Source organism: Enhydra lutris, unplaced genomic scaffold, assembly GCF_002288905.1.
Source record: "Enhydra lutris kenyoni isolate GAN:26980312 unplaced genomic scaffold, ASM228890v2 scaffoldscaffold35, whole genome shotgun sequence".
Taxonomy (NCBI): domain Eukaryota; kingdom Metazoa; phylum Chordata; class Mammalia; order Carnivora; family Mustelidae; genus Enhydra; species Enhydra lutris.
In genome coordinates, this window is record NW_019154119.1 from 15,376,117 (window position 1) to 15,394,416 (window position 18,300).

Genomic DNA, 18,300 nt, shown 5'->3' on the forward strand with positions numbered 1-18,300 from the left:
GACCTGCTGTGCTCACTGTCTCTGTGGCTTAGTATAGCTTTTGAGACTAGTCTCAACAGCTCCGCTACGGACCACTGCCCGCAACTGACTGCACACTCTGGACTTTTCTACTTCTGTGCCTTTGTTCACGAGCCCGCCCTTGCCTGGATCACCCCCTCCAGCCTTCCTGCCATGGCAGGAAACCTCTTCAACATCAGACTCCCTCAAACAGAACAAACTGCTTGCTTACTATGTGATCCCATGGAACTTCCTGGATATTCCTTCACTTTAGCTTTTTACTGACCTGCTTCCTTCATTGGACTGTGAGCGTTTGGACTACATTGGACTACACCGCCAGGAACATCTATTAATCACTGGAGTAACCCCCAGAACCCGGGACCATGCCTGAAATAAATGGACATTCAGTAAATACTCGTCAAGTGAATGAGTGGAATGAGTGAGGGATGGGATCGGTGAATGAGTGAGTGAACAGTGAACAGATCTAAGCCTTTGTTTAAGAAGAGACAGAATGTTCTAGATAAATCCATCTTCTGATGGCTGAATCTGTGTGCTCTAAATTCTTCTGTTCTCCCCATAGCCTCCAGGATACACGAGGCCTTCGGTGCCTAGCTAGCTTTTTCCCACTTTGCTCTTCAGTCACTCAACTGGAGAAGAACCAGTCAAGCACTCGAAGGAGGTTCTAGAACTGTGCTGTCCAATACAGTAGCCATTAGCTAGCGGTTGTTATTGACCACTTGAAATGTGGCCAGTCTAACCTAAGACGTGCTCTAAGTATGAAATGTACTCTGGGTTTCAAAGACTTGGCATGAATAAACAAGTAAAATGGCTCATTAATCATTTTTATATGATCATATGTTGAAATGATAACATTAGGGGCATTGGGGGTTAAATTCTATTATTAAGTTTAATCTGTTTTTCTTTTTTCCAATTTTTAATTCCAGTGTAGTTAACATACAGTGTTGTATTAGTTTCAGGTGTTCTTTTTACTTTTTTCATGTGGCTACTAGAAAGTTTTTTTTTTAAGATCTTACTAATTTATCAGAGAGAGAGCACAAGCAGGGGGAGCAGGCAGGCAGAGACTGAGCAGAGAGCCCGGGGTGAAACTTCATTCGAGGACCACTGAGCCACCCAGGCGTCCTGGCTGCTAGAAATGTTTAAATTTCGTATATGGTCGTGGCTGACATTATATTTCCATTGGTGTCAGTTCCCCCTGCGGGGCCTTCTTCACTCCCTTAGCTTCCTATGCCTGGATGACTTTCTCTTCACCTGGGAAATCTTTCAGACTCAGCTGTAGTTCCACTTCCTCCAGGAAGCCCTACAGGCCCTCACCACTCCTGGACTCCACTTAATGCTAAACGCTTTGGCCAGAATCGGAGCTATTTTAGGCATTAAGCACTACAGAGAAACAAACCATTACTAATACAAAACCAAAATGCTCAAGTCCACTCCAAACACGGACGAGAAATCAGAGGGGAAAGATACAGCATCTTAGTCTGCTACGCTGAAAATACTTAACTTTCGCAAATTTTGCAACTGATGGCATTGCTAAGGCCCCTCACAGGGCAAGGAAGGAACCCCCCGTACTGCAGAGCTCTGAGGCTGAAGGCCCGCGGGCTTCCACAGAGAACCTGATCTATCAGCGAAAAGGTTTTGTAGTCAGGTGTCCCGGACATGGGAACTTCTAAAGTAATTCCACAAAGTAAGTACATGTTCACTTATGGTGTATACAGTACGTGCTTAGCAAGCGTTTGACTAAATACTCGTCCGGTAGACGAGAAAGATTAGAAAAATAAAATTAATATGTTACTTAATTAGCTCCTAGATGTACTGAAGGCTAAAAAAAAAAAAAGTTACCCCCCACCCCCAGACAAAGAGAACAAGGGGTGGGGAGTGGAGAGGCAAGGGATGAGTGACGGGTGGAAAAGGGGGTCGCTAGAGGCCAGGGAGGGAAAGAGATAATAAAGACCCTTAAGATAACAAGGACCAAACGCCAGACTCTACGGGAGGGACAGGAAGCGCTGGAAACCCAGTTCGGGGTGCGGAGGACCAGGGGGCCACGGAGAAAGGAGAGGTTGGTTTGCCCCGCCCCCAGCAAGTCCCTCCTTCCGCCGCTCGCTCCGCCCCCAATAAAAAAATCAAACCGGGAACCTCTACCCGGCCGCCTCCCATTGGCTATGCGAATGAGCGAAGCCCGCAAGGACCAATGAGCCGCGGCCACGGCTTGGCGAGCGCCTTCCGGCCCGTCCCCTCCGCGCCTCCCGGCGCCTGCCTCACAGGCCGAGGGCGGGACGTGGGGCGGCGGGGGCGCGGCGCGCGGAGCTCAGGCGACGGCGGGACTACACGACGGCCGGGGCGCTCGGCATGGCTCGCCTGGTGCTGGGTAGGCGCCGGTTTCCTGGTGTCGGGAGGCCGCCTGGGAGGTCCCGGCGGGGCGGGCGTACGGCCTCAGCCGGAGCTGGGGTGGGGGATGGCGGGCCCGGCCGGCGCGAGGGTGCGGGGCCCTGCCGGACTCGGGGCGCGTGCGGAGGGGAGGCACGTCGGCGGGGCTCCCGAAGCCCACCCCGGGGAGCGTGGCGCGGCGGGGACGGGGAGCCCCGGGCCTGGGCGCGAACCCGGGGTGGAGGGGCGGCGGCGGGCCGGGCGGGAGCCCAGGCCGGGAGCTGCGTGGGAGCCGCGCGGAGCACCTTGATCCCTGGCGGAGGTTCCGGCCGGGGGCGACCTGAGAGGGTCAGGGTCAGGGCTCCCTTGATCTGGGCCGGCTGTCCTCACGCCGGCCTGCGTGCGGCTCGGCCGCGGGGTCACCACCTGTTCTGTGGAATTCCCACTGATGAGAAGCGAAATATCAAAACCCAGCCCTGGGATCAGGCCGAAGAGCTGCCTGCGAAAGGGAACGGGGCCTTCCAGAAGCCCTTTAAATGTGGTGGAACTTTCAAAAACTCGGTGGACGCGGACTTCCATAAATTCTGTAAATGCCCGTTTTAGAAACGACGGCGAGGGAGGTTGAGGATGATCCCGTCCCTTTTCTGGCGCCCCTTGGTCCCAACCCAGCCCAGGCGCTCTTGCCGGCGTTACCGGGACGCTCTGGGTGCAGACCAGAGCCCCAGCCCGCCCCCCGCTTTTGCTAGCTGTGTGACCGGGAGCGGGCCGCGTAGCCACTCTGGGCTAGTGCTGCCACTCTGGGCCGTTGTCAGGATGAATGAGTTCATACCGGTCTCAGGAGGGTCAGCGAGATATAAATAACTTGCCGTGGGACTGCGGAGAGAACATAGAGGAGGGGGAAGGATCCCAGTCTCTGTGTAGTTGCTCTCGGGTGAGTTCAGAGTCCGCTCCCAAAGAGTCTGTGATTCTGTCAATTACCTCATGATTCGAATAATTGTAGTCAACCTTTTGGGGAGCCCTGTTGGTTTCTAGATGACCGCTTTGGGATCGTGTACTCTGGCTAGCAGGTGTAGGGCAGAGATGTTGCTGATGTGGGTTTATAACATCCTTAACTACTGTGGAGGAATAATGGGGAGCCACAGATGGCAAAACCATCTGCTCACATAGATTCTAGACGCTCGGATATGCCAGTTTCCCATTGGTGCTCATTACCAGTGAGTGGAAATGCCATGCGAATTTCAGAAACAGAACGTTTATTAGTGGAGATTGACCTACTTTATCATCTTAAGTGGTCTGGGGTTTTTTGTTTTCTTGAGGGTTTTCATAGGGGGTACTTACTCGCTTCTTTTTGCTGTTGGAATTTATGCATCTTTTGAACTGTTTTTTTTTTTTCCCTCAGTATTTCATTTCTTTCTAACCCTACTAGGTTATACTGCCTTTTAAGGAATTTAGGTTTCAAATCTCTGTTATCAAGACATTTCCACTGGAGAGCCATTTAAAAGAAAGGGGAGTCTCTTGTGAGAATCAGGCAAAATTTAAAGACAAATAAAAACTCCAGCAGCATTACTAGAGGGAAAAAAAAAAAAAAGCCCAAGTCCGTGTTACACTGATGTCATGACCATTTTTGTATGGAAAGGAAGCACATTCCTGAGGTAAAAATCATGGCCCATCCCTTAGGTGACTCCAGCCTGCTGTCCCTGATTGATGGAGAAGGGGGAAAAACCAATTCTCCTGCCACAATCTACCTAATGACTCTCCTTGGGATTATACGAATGCAGTCTCCAGTCCTTTGGTTAAAAATCTGGATTGCATAACATCTCTTTCTAATGAGATGGCCTTAGGCAGGTTACCCTTTCTGTGGCTCCATTTCCTGGTCTAAAAATGGGCATGATGATACATACCACATAGATTTCTCAAAATGAGTTAATGTATCTTAGTTGTTTAGACAGTTCTGGTGTGTAATGTCATTTAAGCATTATTCATAGTTAACATGTCAGTTTCTGGAGAGTAGTTGGACAGATAAATACATCAAAATATTAGCTATTCCCCCATCCCTCCTGTAAGATTATCTCTTAAGGAAATATTTATATTTATTTGGGGGAGAAGGCAAGTATAAGAATTTTCAGCATTCGTCTGTTAATTGTGACAAGTTGGAAATAAATTCTGTGGGGGTAGACTGGCAGCGTGATAGAGCCATTAAGAATGGCTATGTAGGGGGCGAAGGTGATCCGTAATTACATAGGAAATGTCTTTAACTTATTTTGAGTGAAAAAAATTACGGAAAAGAATGTGTAGTAAGATCACATGCATATAAATAAAGGTTTTAGACCTCTGAATTACATGGAGATGTCAGTAAGAATAGTCACCAAAAGGGGCGCCTGGGTGGCTCAGCGGGTTAAGCGTCTGCCTTCAGCTCAGGTCATGATCTCAGGGTCCTGGGATGGAGCACCGCATGGGGCTCTCTGCTCAGCAGGGAGCCTGCTTCCCCCCTCTCTCTCTGCCTGCCTCTCTGCCTACTTGTGATCTCTCTCTCTCTCTGTCAAATAAATAAATAAAATATTAAAAAAAAAAAAAGAATAGTCACCAAAGTATCGCCCATCCTAGCGGAACAGTTGATGGGTTTTCTTTTGCATTTTCAAAAATTCCACAGTGAGCTCAATGTAATGAACAAGTGTCAGTTCGTGTTGATTTTACAAAAAATGATAAACTTTAGAAAGTAGAACTCCATGGAGGATTTTCCAGGACCAGTCTTAAGTTCTAAGCTTGTTCAGAATTAAGATTCTCTCTGCTTAGGTTCTTAATTTACTTGCTTTGTTAAATACGTCAAACTCCTCTTAACCTTTCCTGCAGCAACAGAAAGATTAGTGAGCAATGCAGTCCATTAGAGATAATAATGCAAACTTTATATCTGATTTTAACTACTCTAGTAGCCTCGTTTAAAAAGGTAAAAGGAAACAGGTGAAATTAATTTTAATATATATTTCCCCAGTGTATATAAAATATCATTTTAGCACGTTATATCAAAAATACTAAGAAGATGCTTTTTTCCCCCTACCCAGTCTTCAAAATTTAGTGGGTTTTTTATACCATCAGTGCCTATTGGGGCAGCCACATGTGGCCGGTGGCTGCTGTATTGGACAGAGAGCCCCACTTTGGATGGCCTGATCTCCATCCACATGCCTTTCCCACCTCGGAAGTGGGAAAGGAGGTCATCCTGTCCCAGGCTACCCACATCACTGGCTCTGGTGCCCTCCCTTCCTGATTCCAGGCATTTTGTTTCATGATTCCTCCACTTTTTCTTAGTCTCTCTCACTCCCCATATTTTTTCCCTTCACGCTCAGATCACTCGTCTTTGAAAAGAAACCTTCCTTCCACCCCACATTTGCTTGCCTTCTTGTGCTCTTCATAGTAAGTCTTGTTTTAAAGACTTACCTGTTGTTCCCATCAACTTGTTCCTTCCTTCGCTCCAGTCTTGTGCAGATTGGCGGCTGTGTATTTTCACTACTCCACCACAGCGGTCCTGTGGCGGAGGACAAGTCCCGCAGTTAGTTTTCAGTCTCCTACTTGACCTCCCAGTAGCGTGTCTTACTGTTGCCCGTTTCAGCTTTCCCTGGGTTTGGGTGATACCACTCCCCCACATTGCAGCCAGAAAACTCTAGAAAACAAATGTGATCATACCCCCCTGCATGATAACCTTTTATGTCACCCGTAGTAAAGTACACAGTTGCAATATTCTTTTTTTTTTTTTTTTTTTTTTTTTAAGTAGTTTCCAGGGGCACCTGGGTGGCTCAGTCAGTTAAGGGTCTGCCTTCGGCTCAGGTTGTGATCCCAGGGCCCTGGGATCGAGTCCCACATCAGGCTCCTTGCTGAGCGGGAAGCCTGCTTCTCCCCCACTTGCCACTCCTCCCTGCTTGTGTGCACGCGTGCTTTCTCTCTCTCTCTCTCTCTCTCTGTCAAATAAATAAATAAAATCTTAATAAATAAATAAAGTAGTCTCCATGCCATGTGGGGCCTGAACTCGCATCCCTGAAATTGAGAGTGGAATGCTTTGCTTTGCTAACTGAGCCAGCCAGGTACCCCTGGGATGCAGTATTCTTGAACAGTATAATTACATTGTTTCTTCATGCCCACGACCTAGTGAACCATTTTAACCTAAGCAGTAAGAAGACAACAGTGGTTTAAATGGGAAGAACTTGGAAATAGAAGTCAGAGGGCACAGATGGGCCTTTGTTTCCTTATTTATCAAAGAGGGATTATCCCTGCTCTTTAGTTAGTGATGCTGTGAAAAACCCAGTGACCTACTGTATTTGAGAGTGATTTGAAAATTCAAAGTGCTGTGTAAGTAGAAGGTGGAAGATTTAGCAGCAGAGCAGTTAGCACTGGTGAACACGCCTTCCCGGAGAAACTCACCATTGGGTTATTCAGCAAAGCTCCGTTCGAAGTCTTCCAAATTCTGTCCACAAGTCTTAGGAAAATGTGACTAAGGTGGTGCATGCCCACGCTGCCTTAGAGGACAGGTCAGTTTCCCAGTTTGTTACATCAGTAGATTAAAAGAAATAAATTATATGATCATCTTCATAGATGCTAAGAAAAGGTAACAGGAATTTCTCTAATATCATCAAGTTTATTTTTCAACCCAAAGCCAGCAAATGAGAAAATATTAAAGTCAAGAATAGTCCATTATTAAGCATTATTAAGCATATTGTATTAGATGCAATGCAATTGGAAAACAAGGAAGTCCTATATATATTTAAAAGGAGGAGGCAGAACTGGATAGTACTACCAGTTCAGAACTTTGAGTTCTTAAGATATTCGTAAGTCAGTTCAGAACTTGTTTTCCTATATAATTGTTAAAAATTACATTTCAAGCCCTAGAATAGCCAGCAAAAATGCACGTGGTCTGCAGTGTGGCTAAACTGTGCTGTTAATAATGCAGGTCTCCATGCTCGCTTTATAACATGGACGAGAAAATTCTTTGTAAGCTCATCGACAACATTGTAGGTGCCTACAGATTGCCACGAAAAATGTTAGCAGAAGTAAAACTACTTACGAAAGAAGTTACTGCCCTTGATGAGTCCCAGTTTAGTGGAGGAAGCAAGTGATTTTTCCTTCGAAAGAAAGTAGTAAAGGTAGCGTGCTAATATCACAACTGCGTGTCACAAGAAATAAATGCTGTGCGCACTGCCCAGGCTCACAGGGTGGCCTCCCAACTTCTCAGTGTCCTCGCCCCTGAAATCGCCGTGGTAGTATTACCTCCCAGGGTGACTGTAAAGAATGAAGATGTTCGTGTATAATCACAAAGTAAGAAATGTTTTGTCAGTTGCAGCTCGAGAGGTGAGTGTGGCCTCTGTGTCCTTGTTGTGTCCTGCGCCAGGGGGAGCGAGATCCCAGGGGCTGCAAGGGCAGCAAGCAGTGGGCGGGGCTGGGGGTCGGAAGAGCCCTGCCCTGGGCGGACCTTGGGCTATGGACTCCCGTTACTGAGTTTGCTGCCAGAGCATGAACCCTTTCACTCACGTCTGCTTTGTGCCGCCGCAGGTCTGATGAGCTGCAGCTTCTTCCTGACAGCGACTGGCCTCTACTCCTCCAGCGACGATGTGATCGAGCTGACTCCGTCAAATTTCAACCGAGAAGTCATTCAGAGTGATAGCTTGTGGCTTGTAGAATTCTATGCTCCCTGGTAAGTAGAAAGCTGTCGTGGGTTATGTATGGTACTTCATAAAGTTAGAGAAAATATTATTTGAAAGTGTGATTTTACTCGGTCATCTAGTTTATCTAGCTTACTGCTTGTCTAAAAGAAGTAGGGAAGTGGGAGACTCACCAGAGTGGTGTGAGTTAAAGGCCGTGGAGGTTGAGTCCACTGAAAAAATACGGTTGAAGCAGCTAAGTGTTGCAAAAAAGAAGAAAGAAAATCCTTCATCTGATTTTAAGAAAGTATTTGTCAATGATGAGGCAAGTGGGATCTTGATGGAAGGGAAATGCGTTTAGCTGAAAAATACTGGGCACAGGAAAGGGAAGAACTAGTGATTAATTCCATTCTGTTTCTAAGAGAGTTGCTTCCAGAAATATGTCATTAAAAACTGGTTTAATTTTAAAATTATTTTCTTGCCTTACATGCATTGCTGGCGACGGGGACCCTTATGGGGTAAAGATGCAGTTATTGTTGAAATTAATGGTGCATGATTATACATAGTCAAAATACAGTATTGCACTAATTATTTATGTAGTTCAGTCTATCATGCAAACAAAACAAAAACCCAACAAATAGGCAAGTGTAGAGACAAATAAATGGAAACTGCAAAATGTGCTCAAGGCTGTTAACTTCTGTAATCTAGCAGGCCGTAAGTACCCTTAGGGGACCTGGGTCCCAGCCGGCTGTGTCCTGCAGATGACCTCAGGAAGTCCTTTTAGATGTGAGCTGCGCCCCCTCTGCTCACATTGGGGTAGTCAGTGAAATTCTTTTTTTTTTTTTTTTTTTTTTTTTTTTTTTAAAGATGTTATTTATTTATTTGACAGATCACAAATAGGCAGAGAGAGGAAGGGAAGCAGGCTCCCTGCTGAGCAGAGAGCCTGATGCAGGGCTCGATCCCAGGACACTGGGATCATGACCTGAGCCGAAGGCAGAGGCTTTAACCCACTGAGCCACCCAGGCGCCCCAGTCAGTGAAATTCTTACAGATTCTTCTTACTTCCTTGAGTGGGTGCATTTGAGGATATACCTGATGAAAGATTTTCCTTTATTGCTTTAATTTTTTACTTTGCAAGACCATGAAACTGACTTTTGGAAACTCATTACCAGTCCTCATGGACTATTTCAGTTAATGTCCAGTGTAGCAAATTAAGGTAAAACCGTCTACTTTTATGTTGCCACATTGTGAATACTATTCATCTGAGTACCTTTATTATTTTTTTAAAGCCTCTCTTTTTTTGTTAAATCCAAATGCGCATTTTGTATGGGTTAATTCATTCGTATTAGTAAATGTACAGATAGTAATTGTACAAACTGTTCTGTTGTTGAATGCTTTTGTATGCAGTTTTTACATGTTAGAATTTTTTTTCTTTATCATTTATGGCATGAGTAACTGACATTGTTTTGGGGAGCTACTATATGAAGATAATATACCTCATTCCAAAACTAAACCAAAGAGCATCATTGAGAAGGCCGGATCTGGACCCTGTAGTTAATGGTTACGGTTAGTAGCAGTTTGGCTTCCTAATGTTCTGGGGAGCAGGAGGTCTCATTAGAGCAGGTATTTTTCCCTCTTCCTGTGTTCGGACTTGGCAGCTTGGTGAAGGCTTTTAATTCCTTCCAGAATAAAGATTTTCCTCTTTTGCGTGTAAAATAAAGCCTATAGGACTTGTAGGGAACCTAAAATATCTAAATAACATCAAAATATTAAAATAAATCTTGATGTGGTTATGTGGTGCTCGTTCACTGGGACAGTAAATACCAAGATCTCGCAGCAGCTCTGACGCATAGACACCATCGTCCCGATGATGTAGTGGTGAGCATAGGCAAGGCTAGGAGAGAAGTGTAGCGCTGTGACAGGGATCTAAGAGCAGGCGTGTTGTGATGTCCATCGTTGAAGGAAAGCCTTCATTTCCATTACAAGTTAGCAAAACAGAGGTGTTTCCTCCCCCCCCATCAGAAGTTCCTGAAGCTCCTGCGTTTTTGTCCACCAACACCTTCAGGGTCTATGGACCACAAGTGAGGAACCCTTGGGTTAGAGATATGCTCTGTTTCGATTTATGTGGCATTTTGATCTGTCTTTACTGTGCTTCATATCAAAATTGAAGGTAACATACGCTCTTGACAATCTCTGATTTGAGTCCTTTCATAGTATACGCTGAAATTAAAGAGGCGCAAAGTCCTATAAAATTTTGACTCCTGGACTTCTAAGCAGGAACACGTGGACAGCAGGATATTAGATAGAAGTATGTAGAAGCAGCATTCCAGGCCATTTCCCAGAAGATCCTGACTTTTATTTATTTATTTAAAGATTTTATTTATTTATTTGACAGACCGCGAAAGAGGGAACACAAGCCAGGGAAGCAGGGGAGGGAGAAGCAGGCTTCCTGCCGAGCAGGAGGCCTGACATGGGGCTGGATCCCAGGACCCCTGGATCATGACCTGAGGCCAAAGGCAGATGCTTAATGACCGAGCCATGCAGGTACCCCAAGGTCCTGACTTGTAAAATATTGGATTAAGCTTAGGCCCCTGTGGAAGGTGATAGTACATAGTGATTAAGAACGTGGGACCTGGAGTCAGAGACCGATCCAGCAGGTCTGTCACCGGTCCGCTGTGTGATAGTGGACAGGTCTGTCTCCTCATCCGGAAGATGAAGATAACAAGGCCTGTCTTCAGTGTTGTGCCGATGAAATGAAGTTCTGTGCGAGGGGCTCCTCATGGTCCTGGCACATTGTATTTGCTCATTTGGTCTTTAGAAACCTAGATAGGAGACTTGACTTTGTTTTTTCAAAAAACAAAAAATAATCACCTATGTGTAAACTGGTTATGGTATCTTCATACAATGGATGTTACTCAGCCGTGAAAATGAACAATACAATGTCTGCAAGTTCAATAAAGGGTATAAACACAACAGGTTTGGGTATATATAACTTTTTAAAAGCACTCATCTGTATATGTTATGTTTCACAGTTATTTATTTCAGATATTGTTCCCTACAAGATTAAAGTTGTTTTTTCTTGTGTTCTCATCTCTTGTCTCTCTCTTGCTCTCTCTTGCCCTTTTAACCCCACCTTGTGGTATCGAGGACTTTTCAGCTTGCGAGGCTTATAAATTTGGGATTACATGTACATTTTTAGCTCCACATGGCTGCTGTGGGAGCCAAAGAGCATTGAGATTTAGGCTCTAATATTGATGGCCTCATCTATAAAATGAAGAGGTTGGATTAGATCAGGGAATATCAAACCTTAATGGGCTTAAGGATCACTAGCTTATCTTACTAAAATGTGGGTTCCTGAACCCCTTCTCTAGGCATTCTGATTTTATGGCGCCCAAGAATCTGCATTTTGCCTGGCCTTACAGAACTCAGACCACACACACTTGACCAGATAAATGCTAAAGTTCCTACCCAGGGATAGAGTTACAGGGGACAGTTTAAACTCTTTAAATATAATTTGATTAAACAGTAATTTGAAAACATTTTAAGTTAATATATAAAAAAGGATTATTGTAAAGCCACTTAAAATGGCTAGGTCCTTCTCGTCACCGATCAGGTTTTATGAGTACGTGTACTCCCGGCAAGCACCCGCCCCTGTGCAAGCCACTCAGTAGACTGCTGGTGGAGTTTTTTGTTTTTTTTTTTTTAAGATTTTATTTATTTATTTGACAGCAAGCACAAGCAGGGGGAATGGCTGGCAGAGGGAGAGAGAGAAGCAGGCCCCCGCGGAGGAGGGAGCCTGATGCAGCACTTGATCCCAGGACACCGAGATCACGACCTGAGCCGAAGGCAGATAGACACTCAATGGACGGAGCCACCCAGATGCCCTGGTGGAGTATGTTTGAATTGGGGATCAAAGACATTAATTGTTGCCTTGTGTTTTCATCTCCTAAAAGGTGTGGCCACTGCCAGAGGTTGACACCAGAATGGAAGAAAGCAGCAACTGCATTAAAAGTAAGTTTCTGAGACATCCATGTTCCCCTGTGAATGTGTAAATCAGTATGCAGCTGGGCTTGATGTAGGATGGGAAGGTCATTTGCATATTGAAGCTCAGAGCCTTTGTTCTGGTGCCAGAATCATGTAGGGAGCAAAGGGATAGCATACATTTAATTTTTATGTTGTCTATTTTTGTTAACTCGGTCTTCCAGATGAGTGACATGATGATTCTTCATCATGGTGATTCTGGGAGCTGCTGGGTTCCCTCCAGGGCTGGCTTCTGTCTCACCCATCATTCCATGCAGGAAGGATTGTCCAGGCTAGAGCCCTCATTAATTCTGTTTGTCAACCTAACCCTGCCCTTTACCATCTTGTCCCCGAGTCTACAAGAATTGAATGGTGGGTTTTGTGGAATCTGCTCCAGTTGAGAGAAAAGTAGCTAATGCTTTTCTGTTTTCACAGGATGTTGTAAAAGTTGGCGCAGTTGACGCAGATAAGCATCAGTCTCTCGGAGGCCAGTACGGTGTTCAGGGCTTTCCTACCATTAAGATTTTTGGCTCCAACAAAAACAGACCAGAAGATTATCAGGGTAAGGACTTTTCGTAACGACTCCATTCCCCTGGTTGGAATTCTAATTTGAACAGGTAGGTCAAAATTAGGAGCAAGGGCACGTTTGTTTTTGTAAATAAAGTATTTCAAAACACAGTCACACCTGTTAACATATTGTCTGTAGTTGCTTTCACGCTCAGATGGCGGCATCCAGTAGCTACGGCTGACAGGAAGGCCTGCCCAGCTGAAAATAAGTGCTGTTTGGCCCTTCACTAAGAGTTCGCCAGCTCTTGGTTTAGAGTGAGAAACCCCTCTCTTGCTAGTACCTTTCTTTTTCTTTTCTTTTTTTTTTTTTTTTTTAAAGATTTTTTATTTATTTGACAGAGAGATCACAAGTAGGCAGAGAGGCAGGCAGACAGAAATGGGGAAGCAGGCTCCCTGCTGAGCAGAGAACCCAACGTAGGGCTCGATCCCAGGACCCTGAGATCATGACCTGAGCTGAAGGCAAAGGCTTAACCCTCTGAGCCACCCAGGTGCCCCCCCCCTTTTTTTAAAGATTGCTAGTACCTTTCTTAATTTGGTATATTTCCAGGTAGATTAGAGGAAGGGGTGCTGGTTCAGAGGATGGAGGCCTCTGGAGATAGAGAAGGAACAGAAGGCTGTGGTCTGTGCACAGCTTGCCCTCCCGTGTGAGATCATGTCAGCCAGGGCCACGGAACAACACACTTGGAACGTATTCTGAGTGTTGCTGTACTGTATTTGCTTTCTGATGTCAGGTCTGAAAGTCTCAAACGTTTGATAAGAAACTATTTTTTTTTTTTTAAATGAAATTTTCCAGAGATGTTTTTAGAGTTTTGCCTTTAAACTGTGAAGATAACCTCACGGCCTATATCAACTGCGCACTTCCGAGTCCATTACGAGCCCCCTGACTTTTTCTTGAGTAATACAGTTTCTTGTTTGTTTGTTCTTTGGTTTTTTTGTTGTTGTTGTTATCTTTTTAAAGATTTTATTTATTTATTTGATAGAGATCACAAGTAGGCAGAGAGTCAGAGAGAGGAAGGGAAGCAGGCTCCCTGCTAAGCAGAGACCCTGATGCGGGGCTCTATCCCAGGACCCTGGAATCATGACCTGAGCTGAAGGCAGAGGCTTAACCCATTGAGCCACCCAGGCGCCCTGAGTAATACAGTTTTTGATGAAATTTCTAAGGGCTGTTGTCATTATTGAGTTTCAGTTACAGGGTTTGTTACTTCTTAGATTAGGAGTAAATTCAGCTAGAGAACCTAAAAAAAGCCCAAGATAACTGTGATAAGCAGGGTAGAACAAAGAGGCCTGGACTGCTTTCCTGTTACGTGGCTTCACATATTTCATATCCTACTTTGTCCACATTTTTTTCCTCTCCGTTATCATAGAACTAGTTTCTTCTATGTTTCTCAGTTGGTAATTTGTTCTCTGCTGTCGCAACTAGATAATAAGTTTCTTACTCATCTGTGTCCATGTTGCACATTATGTAAACATTTGTGAGTTACTCTCCTTTGTAGATGATAGGTGAACAGGAAGGTGTTCTTATTCACACTAGTAACCTAAAACTGAAGAAGGGGATTTGGTTTTCCCAGTGAAAAGTCTAGTGCAAAAGGCATTATAGGGAGAACTTGGCCCTGTGTTAAATACACCTATGTACTGTTGGGTGTGTTCAAACATCCGATAAAGCTGACAGATTGAGGTAGTGTCCTCCAGGCACACAGCTCACTGCCACCTGTCCGTCTCATTGTCCTGTGTCTTCCTGTAGGTGGCAGAACTGGTGAAGCCATCGTAGATGCTGCTCTCGGTGCTCTCCGCCAGCTCGTCAAGGATCGCCTTGGGGGAAGGGGTGGCGGATATAGTTCTGGAAAGCAAGTAAGGCTGTATAATGTTAATTTTTGATGTGTGTAATGATTCTGATGCCAGAATATGGATTCCTTGTAGAGGATAGGTTTTTTTGTTGTTGTTGTTCTGTTTTTTTTGAGTCACTACTACTATTGTAGGTAGTAGAACTTTTGGTTAAAAACAGGTTAGATCAGCTAATGCCAGAGGGAGTCAACCAACCATCCTGTTCGTTTGACCTCCTCAGAGGCAGTCCCAGGGTGGCTTGCCACAACTGTAGGCCAAGAACCAGGACACAGGTGGGCTTCTGCGTCCCCGTGCTAAAATGGAAGAGCTTGAGCTGTAGACGGAGAAAGAGCTCCAGGCCAGGGGAGCCCGGCTCTGGGATCCTATGGCCTTAGTAGTTCTAAAGTGGAGAGAGAGAGACCAGATGGGCTTTGGGCAAAGAAGGGTGAAATTTGAATGATCTCTTGGCCTTTGTCTGGCAATCAGCCTGAAATCCTGGAAAACTCGTATAAATGGACAGGGAAGAAGACAAAGAAGTTCTTGTTCCATGGATTGGTATTTTAGATGTCCATGTAGGAGATGGGATGTTTAACCATGATGTACTTAAGTTCTCGTGAAGAGGCCTTAAATTCTTACAGATAGAGATAAAATGGCCCTTGACTCTTAAAGAGACCAGTAAAACTAGCTCCTTACACAGATGAAGAAGTTACCCAGAGATTCCAAGCTCTTGTCTTTTATTTCAAACTCCCAACATTTAATGGGCATAGTTGTCTCCCTACCTCCATGGCTTTTGGCTCAAGCACCAGTAAGCAGTCAACAGAACTGACTGCTTCTGAGCCTTGGTACTCAAGAAAGTTCTTTGGAGGCACCTGGCTGGTTCAGTCGGAGGAGTGGGTAACTCTTGATCTCGGGGTTGTGAGTTTGAGCCCCACATTGGGAGTAGAGAGGACTTAAATAAATAAAACTTTAAAAAAAGAAAATTCTTCGAAAAAGGGGATTAAATGTTCTATTTAGCTTTCTTGAATGATGGAGATTCTATCTATGGAAAGGTAGCAACTGTGGTGCATTTAACATCCTGGGATGAAGGAGCAGTTGTGCCCGGTCTGAATTAGTGTAGTGTTACTGGGCGGTTCTGTGAGCAGTCGGGGTTTCCCCTAACGAAACAGCAAGGACAGAACTCAGGCGCGTGCGATAGCTTAGACTGTAGGTGCTGGTAATTGACAGTAAACACCGCTTAACACGCGAAAATATTAAGGAATGCCCCCAAACTGAGTAAGTTTTCACTTGAAAGAAAAGCTCCAAACCTCGTTAAGATGTGGGTGAGACTGTTAAATCTGTTTGGAACAGGAATAATGTGCTTTCTGGCCACGCCTAGTTTAATGTTCAGCGTCACCCGTGACAGGGTAGGAGTGAAAGTTCGAGCAAGAAGGATGTGATTGAGCTGACGGACGACAGCTTTGATAAGAACGTCCTTGAGAGTGACGATGTTTGGATGGTTGAATTCTATGCTCCTTGGTGTGGACACTGCAAAAAGTAAGTGCTTTCTACCGAGTTCTGTGAGTCACGGTGCTTTCAGTACAGTCACCTCGATTTCTTCGAGGAAGCCGGCCCAGACCTAGGTAATCCCCAGGATCTCCAGGAAAACTCTGGACTCTAAGTGATGGTTACATGTTGGCATTAGGGCCGAGAGAATCTTCTGTCATGTTTTCAGAGATGAACACGGAGCCAACGTCCCGATTTGGGGAGGGCAGTGACAAAAGGCCCGGGAGGGAAACGTGGAAGGGTGGTGTCGCTTCATGCCACACACACGCACAACATGTGTCCAAGTGTGCTTTCACGGGCCTGGGCAGTCATGCACACCTCAGCTAAAGCATCTGTGCCAAGAGTTAAAACGCTTTAAGGTGCAAGTATTTTTCTGTAGCCTCGAGCCAGAATGGGCTGCTGCCGCTACGGAGGTCAAAGAGCAAACGAAGGGAAAAGTGAAGCTGGCCGCTGTGGACGCCACCGCGAACCAGTTCCTCGCCAGCCGATACGGGGTGAGTGTGTCTGCAAGGCTCGTTTCTCTCAGAAATACACTGTGTTTTCAGCTCTTACTCAGCAGCGCTCCAAGCCTCCTGTGTGGTAGCAGGGCAGCTGTTTGGCCATTTGTAATGAAACTAAATGACTTGATTGTTAAAACTATTAAATCTAAAACTCAAGACCATCTTTTTTTTAAAATCCAATATCTCACTTCTGCTGTGTGCTTAGAGCGAATATTCAACTTGCCCAGGCTTTTACAAGTCGCTAGCGTTGCTTTCAAAGTCAGTCCATTTGTTCTAGAACAGATGTGTTGTATGAAGCACATAGGCGAGTTTTGAATGAGCCTTGGCTAAGCCCGGTGGGCAGACTGTTGAAACCACCTGATTAATAGACCTTTGTGTCTCATCCCTGATCACTGATGTAGGCTGGGACATTGTTTTGTTAATGACCTAGAAGGTAGTTTTAGAACCCATAGAGATTATTTTATTTCTTACTAAATGTTAATTTGATTGTCTTGTCTTTTCTTTTTCATAGATTAGGGGATTTCCTACAATCAAGATATTTCAGAAGGGAGAGTCTCCTGTGGATTATGATGGGGGGCGAACACGATCTGACATTGTCTCTCGGGCCCTGGATTTGTTTTCTGAGAACGCGCCGCCTCCTGAGCTGCTTGAGGTAAACCACTTCCATTACTCGAGATAGGAAGCACTTGTCCAGTCTGATGGCGGGGGCTCTGCCTCAGTGATGACACTCATTTTGTCTTTTCAGATGAGCTCTTTCCCGTCTCTTCTAAAGGGTTCTCTTGGAAGTGTTCCTGTATTTCCAAGTGGGGAAGATCTGTCTGATAAATTGTTGCGTTTTCATAACTTTCATAACTTTTAGCACTAAAATAGTTACACTGCAAGGACAGGTGTACCAGGCTGCTTAAAAACAGAACGCATCCGGTCACGCTGTCCTTGTTCTTAAAGTAATAGCTGTTCTGTGCAGCTCAGCACGTAGTGGGCATCGTGCGGGTACGTTTACGTTTGTTCCTCCCAGTTCCCACACGAATGCTTAGAGGTAAATACGCTTTTAGCTCCATTTTACTTGAGGAAACAGAGGCACAGAGAGCTTCAAGGGCTCGTGCATATATAATACGTATCTGTCTGTCTAGCTAATGAGTGTCAGAGCCAGGCTTTGTCACTCCAGAGACTGTGTGTGCGTGATGTCCGCTGGCACTCCAGAGGGAGGGCTAAGGGACAGATCACAGGAGCCCGTCACAGAGCAGAGCTGTCGCTGGTGCCTCAGTACTTACGAGGCAGTTGTATTCAGGAGCAGCCACTCGGTCCTGTGAGCTGCTTTGCTCTTTAGTGAATGTGACGGGGCCAAGTCTTTGTCATCACACTGACCTCTGGGTTTCGTGTCAGCGGCCTTCCAACCAGCCCTTGTCTTCTGGGCCCACAGATCATCAATGAGGACATCGCCAAGAAGACGTGTGAGGAACATCAGCTCTGTGTCGTGGCCGTGCTGCCCCACATTCTGGATACCGGTACGATGAGCAGAGGCTCCCTCGCCGTCTCCGCTCCGTGCTCCTGGCTCTGAGAGCGCGTGCTCGGTTGATGAATGTGACGGACTCCTTTCTCTTTCCCTTGAAAAAATTCTGTCTGTTTCAATCAGGAGCTGCTGGCAGAAACTCGTACTTAGAAGTTCTTCTAAAGTTGGCAGACAAATACAAAAAGAAAATGTGGGGGTAAGTTGTCATTATCTCAGTAGGCTTTGGCTGGAAGAGCTTTGTGCTCCTGAATTTCGGGTTTCCACTGTGTTCTCTGTCAGATGTGTCCTGTTTCTCTCTGGCTTTTTTTTTTTTTTTTTTTTTTTTTTTTTTTTTTTTT

At 45.4% G+C, this 18,300-nt stretch overlaps 1 protein-coding gene across 1 annotated transcript in view; it reads left to right on the forward strand.

Annotated features, from left to right (window-relative positions):
• The first annotated feature begins 2,291 nt into the window (after window positions 1–2,291).
• The window catches only part of LOC111154194 (protein disulfide isomerase family A member 6), a 19,717-nt gene continuing 3,708 nt past the window's right edge, over window positions 2,292–18,300 (forward strand). The window contains exons 1-10 of the mRNA XM_022513643.1: window positions 2,292–2,380; window positions 7,915–8,056; window positions 11,956–12,013; window positions 12,458–12,584; window positions 14,331–14,437; window positions 15,813–15,943; window positions 16,332–16,446; window positions 16,964–17,104; window positions 17,873–17,957; window positions 18,086–18,158. Coding sequence (XP_022369351.1) covers window positions 2,362–2,380; window positions 7,915–8,056; window positions 11,956–12,013; window positions 12,458–12,584; window positions 14,331–14,437; window positions 15,813–15,943; window positions 16,332–16,446; window positions 16,964–17,104; window positions 17,873–17,957; window positions 18,086–18,158 — 998 coding nt within the window. The 5' untranslated portion in view covers window positions 2,292–2,361. The remainder of the gene's footprint in view (window positions 2,381–7,914; window positions 8,057–11,955; window positions 12,014–12,457; window positions 12,585–14,330; window positions 14,438–15,812; window positions 15,944–16,331; window positions 16,447–16,963; window positions 17,105–17,872; window positions 17,958–18,085; window positions 18,159–18,300) is intronic.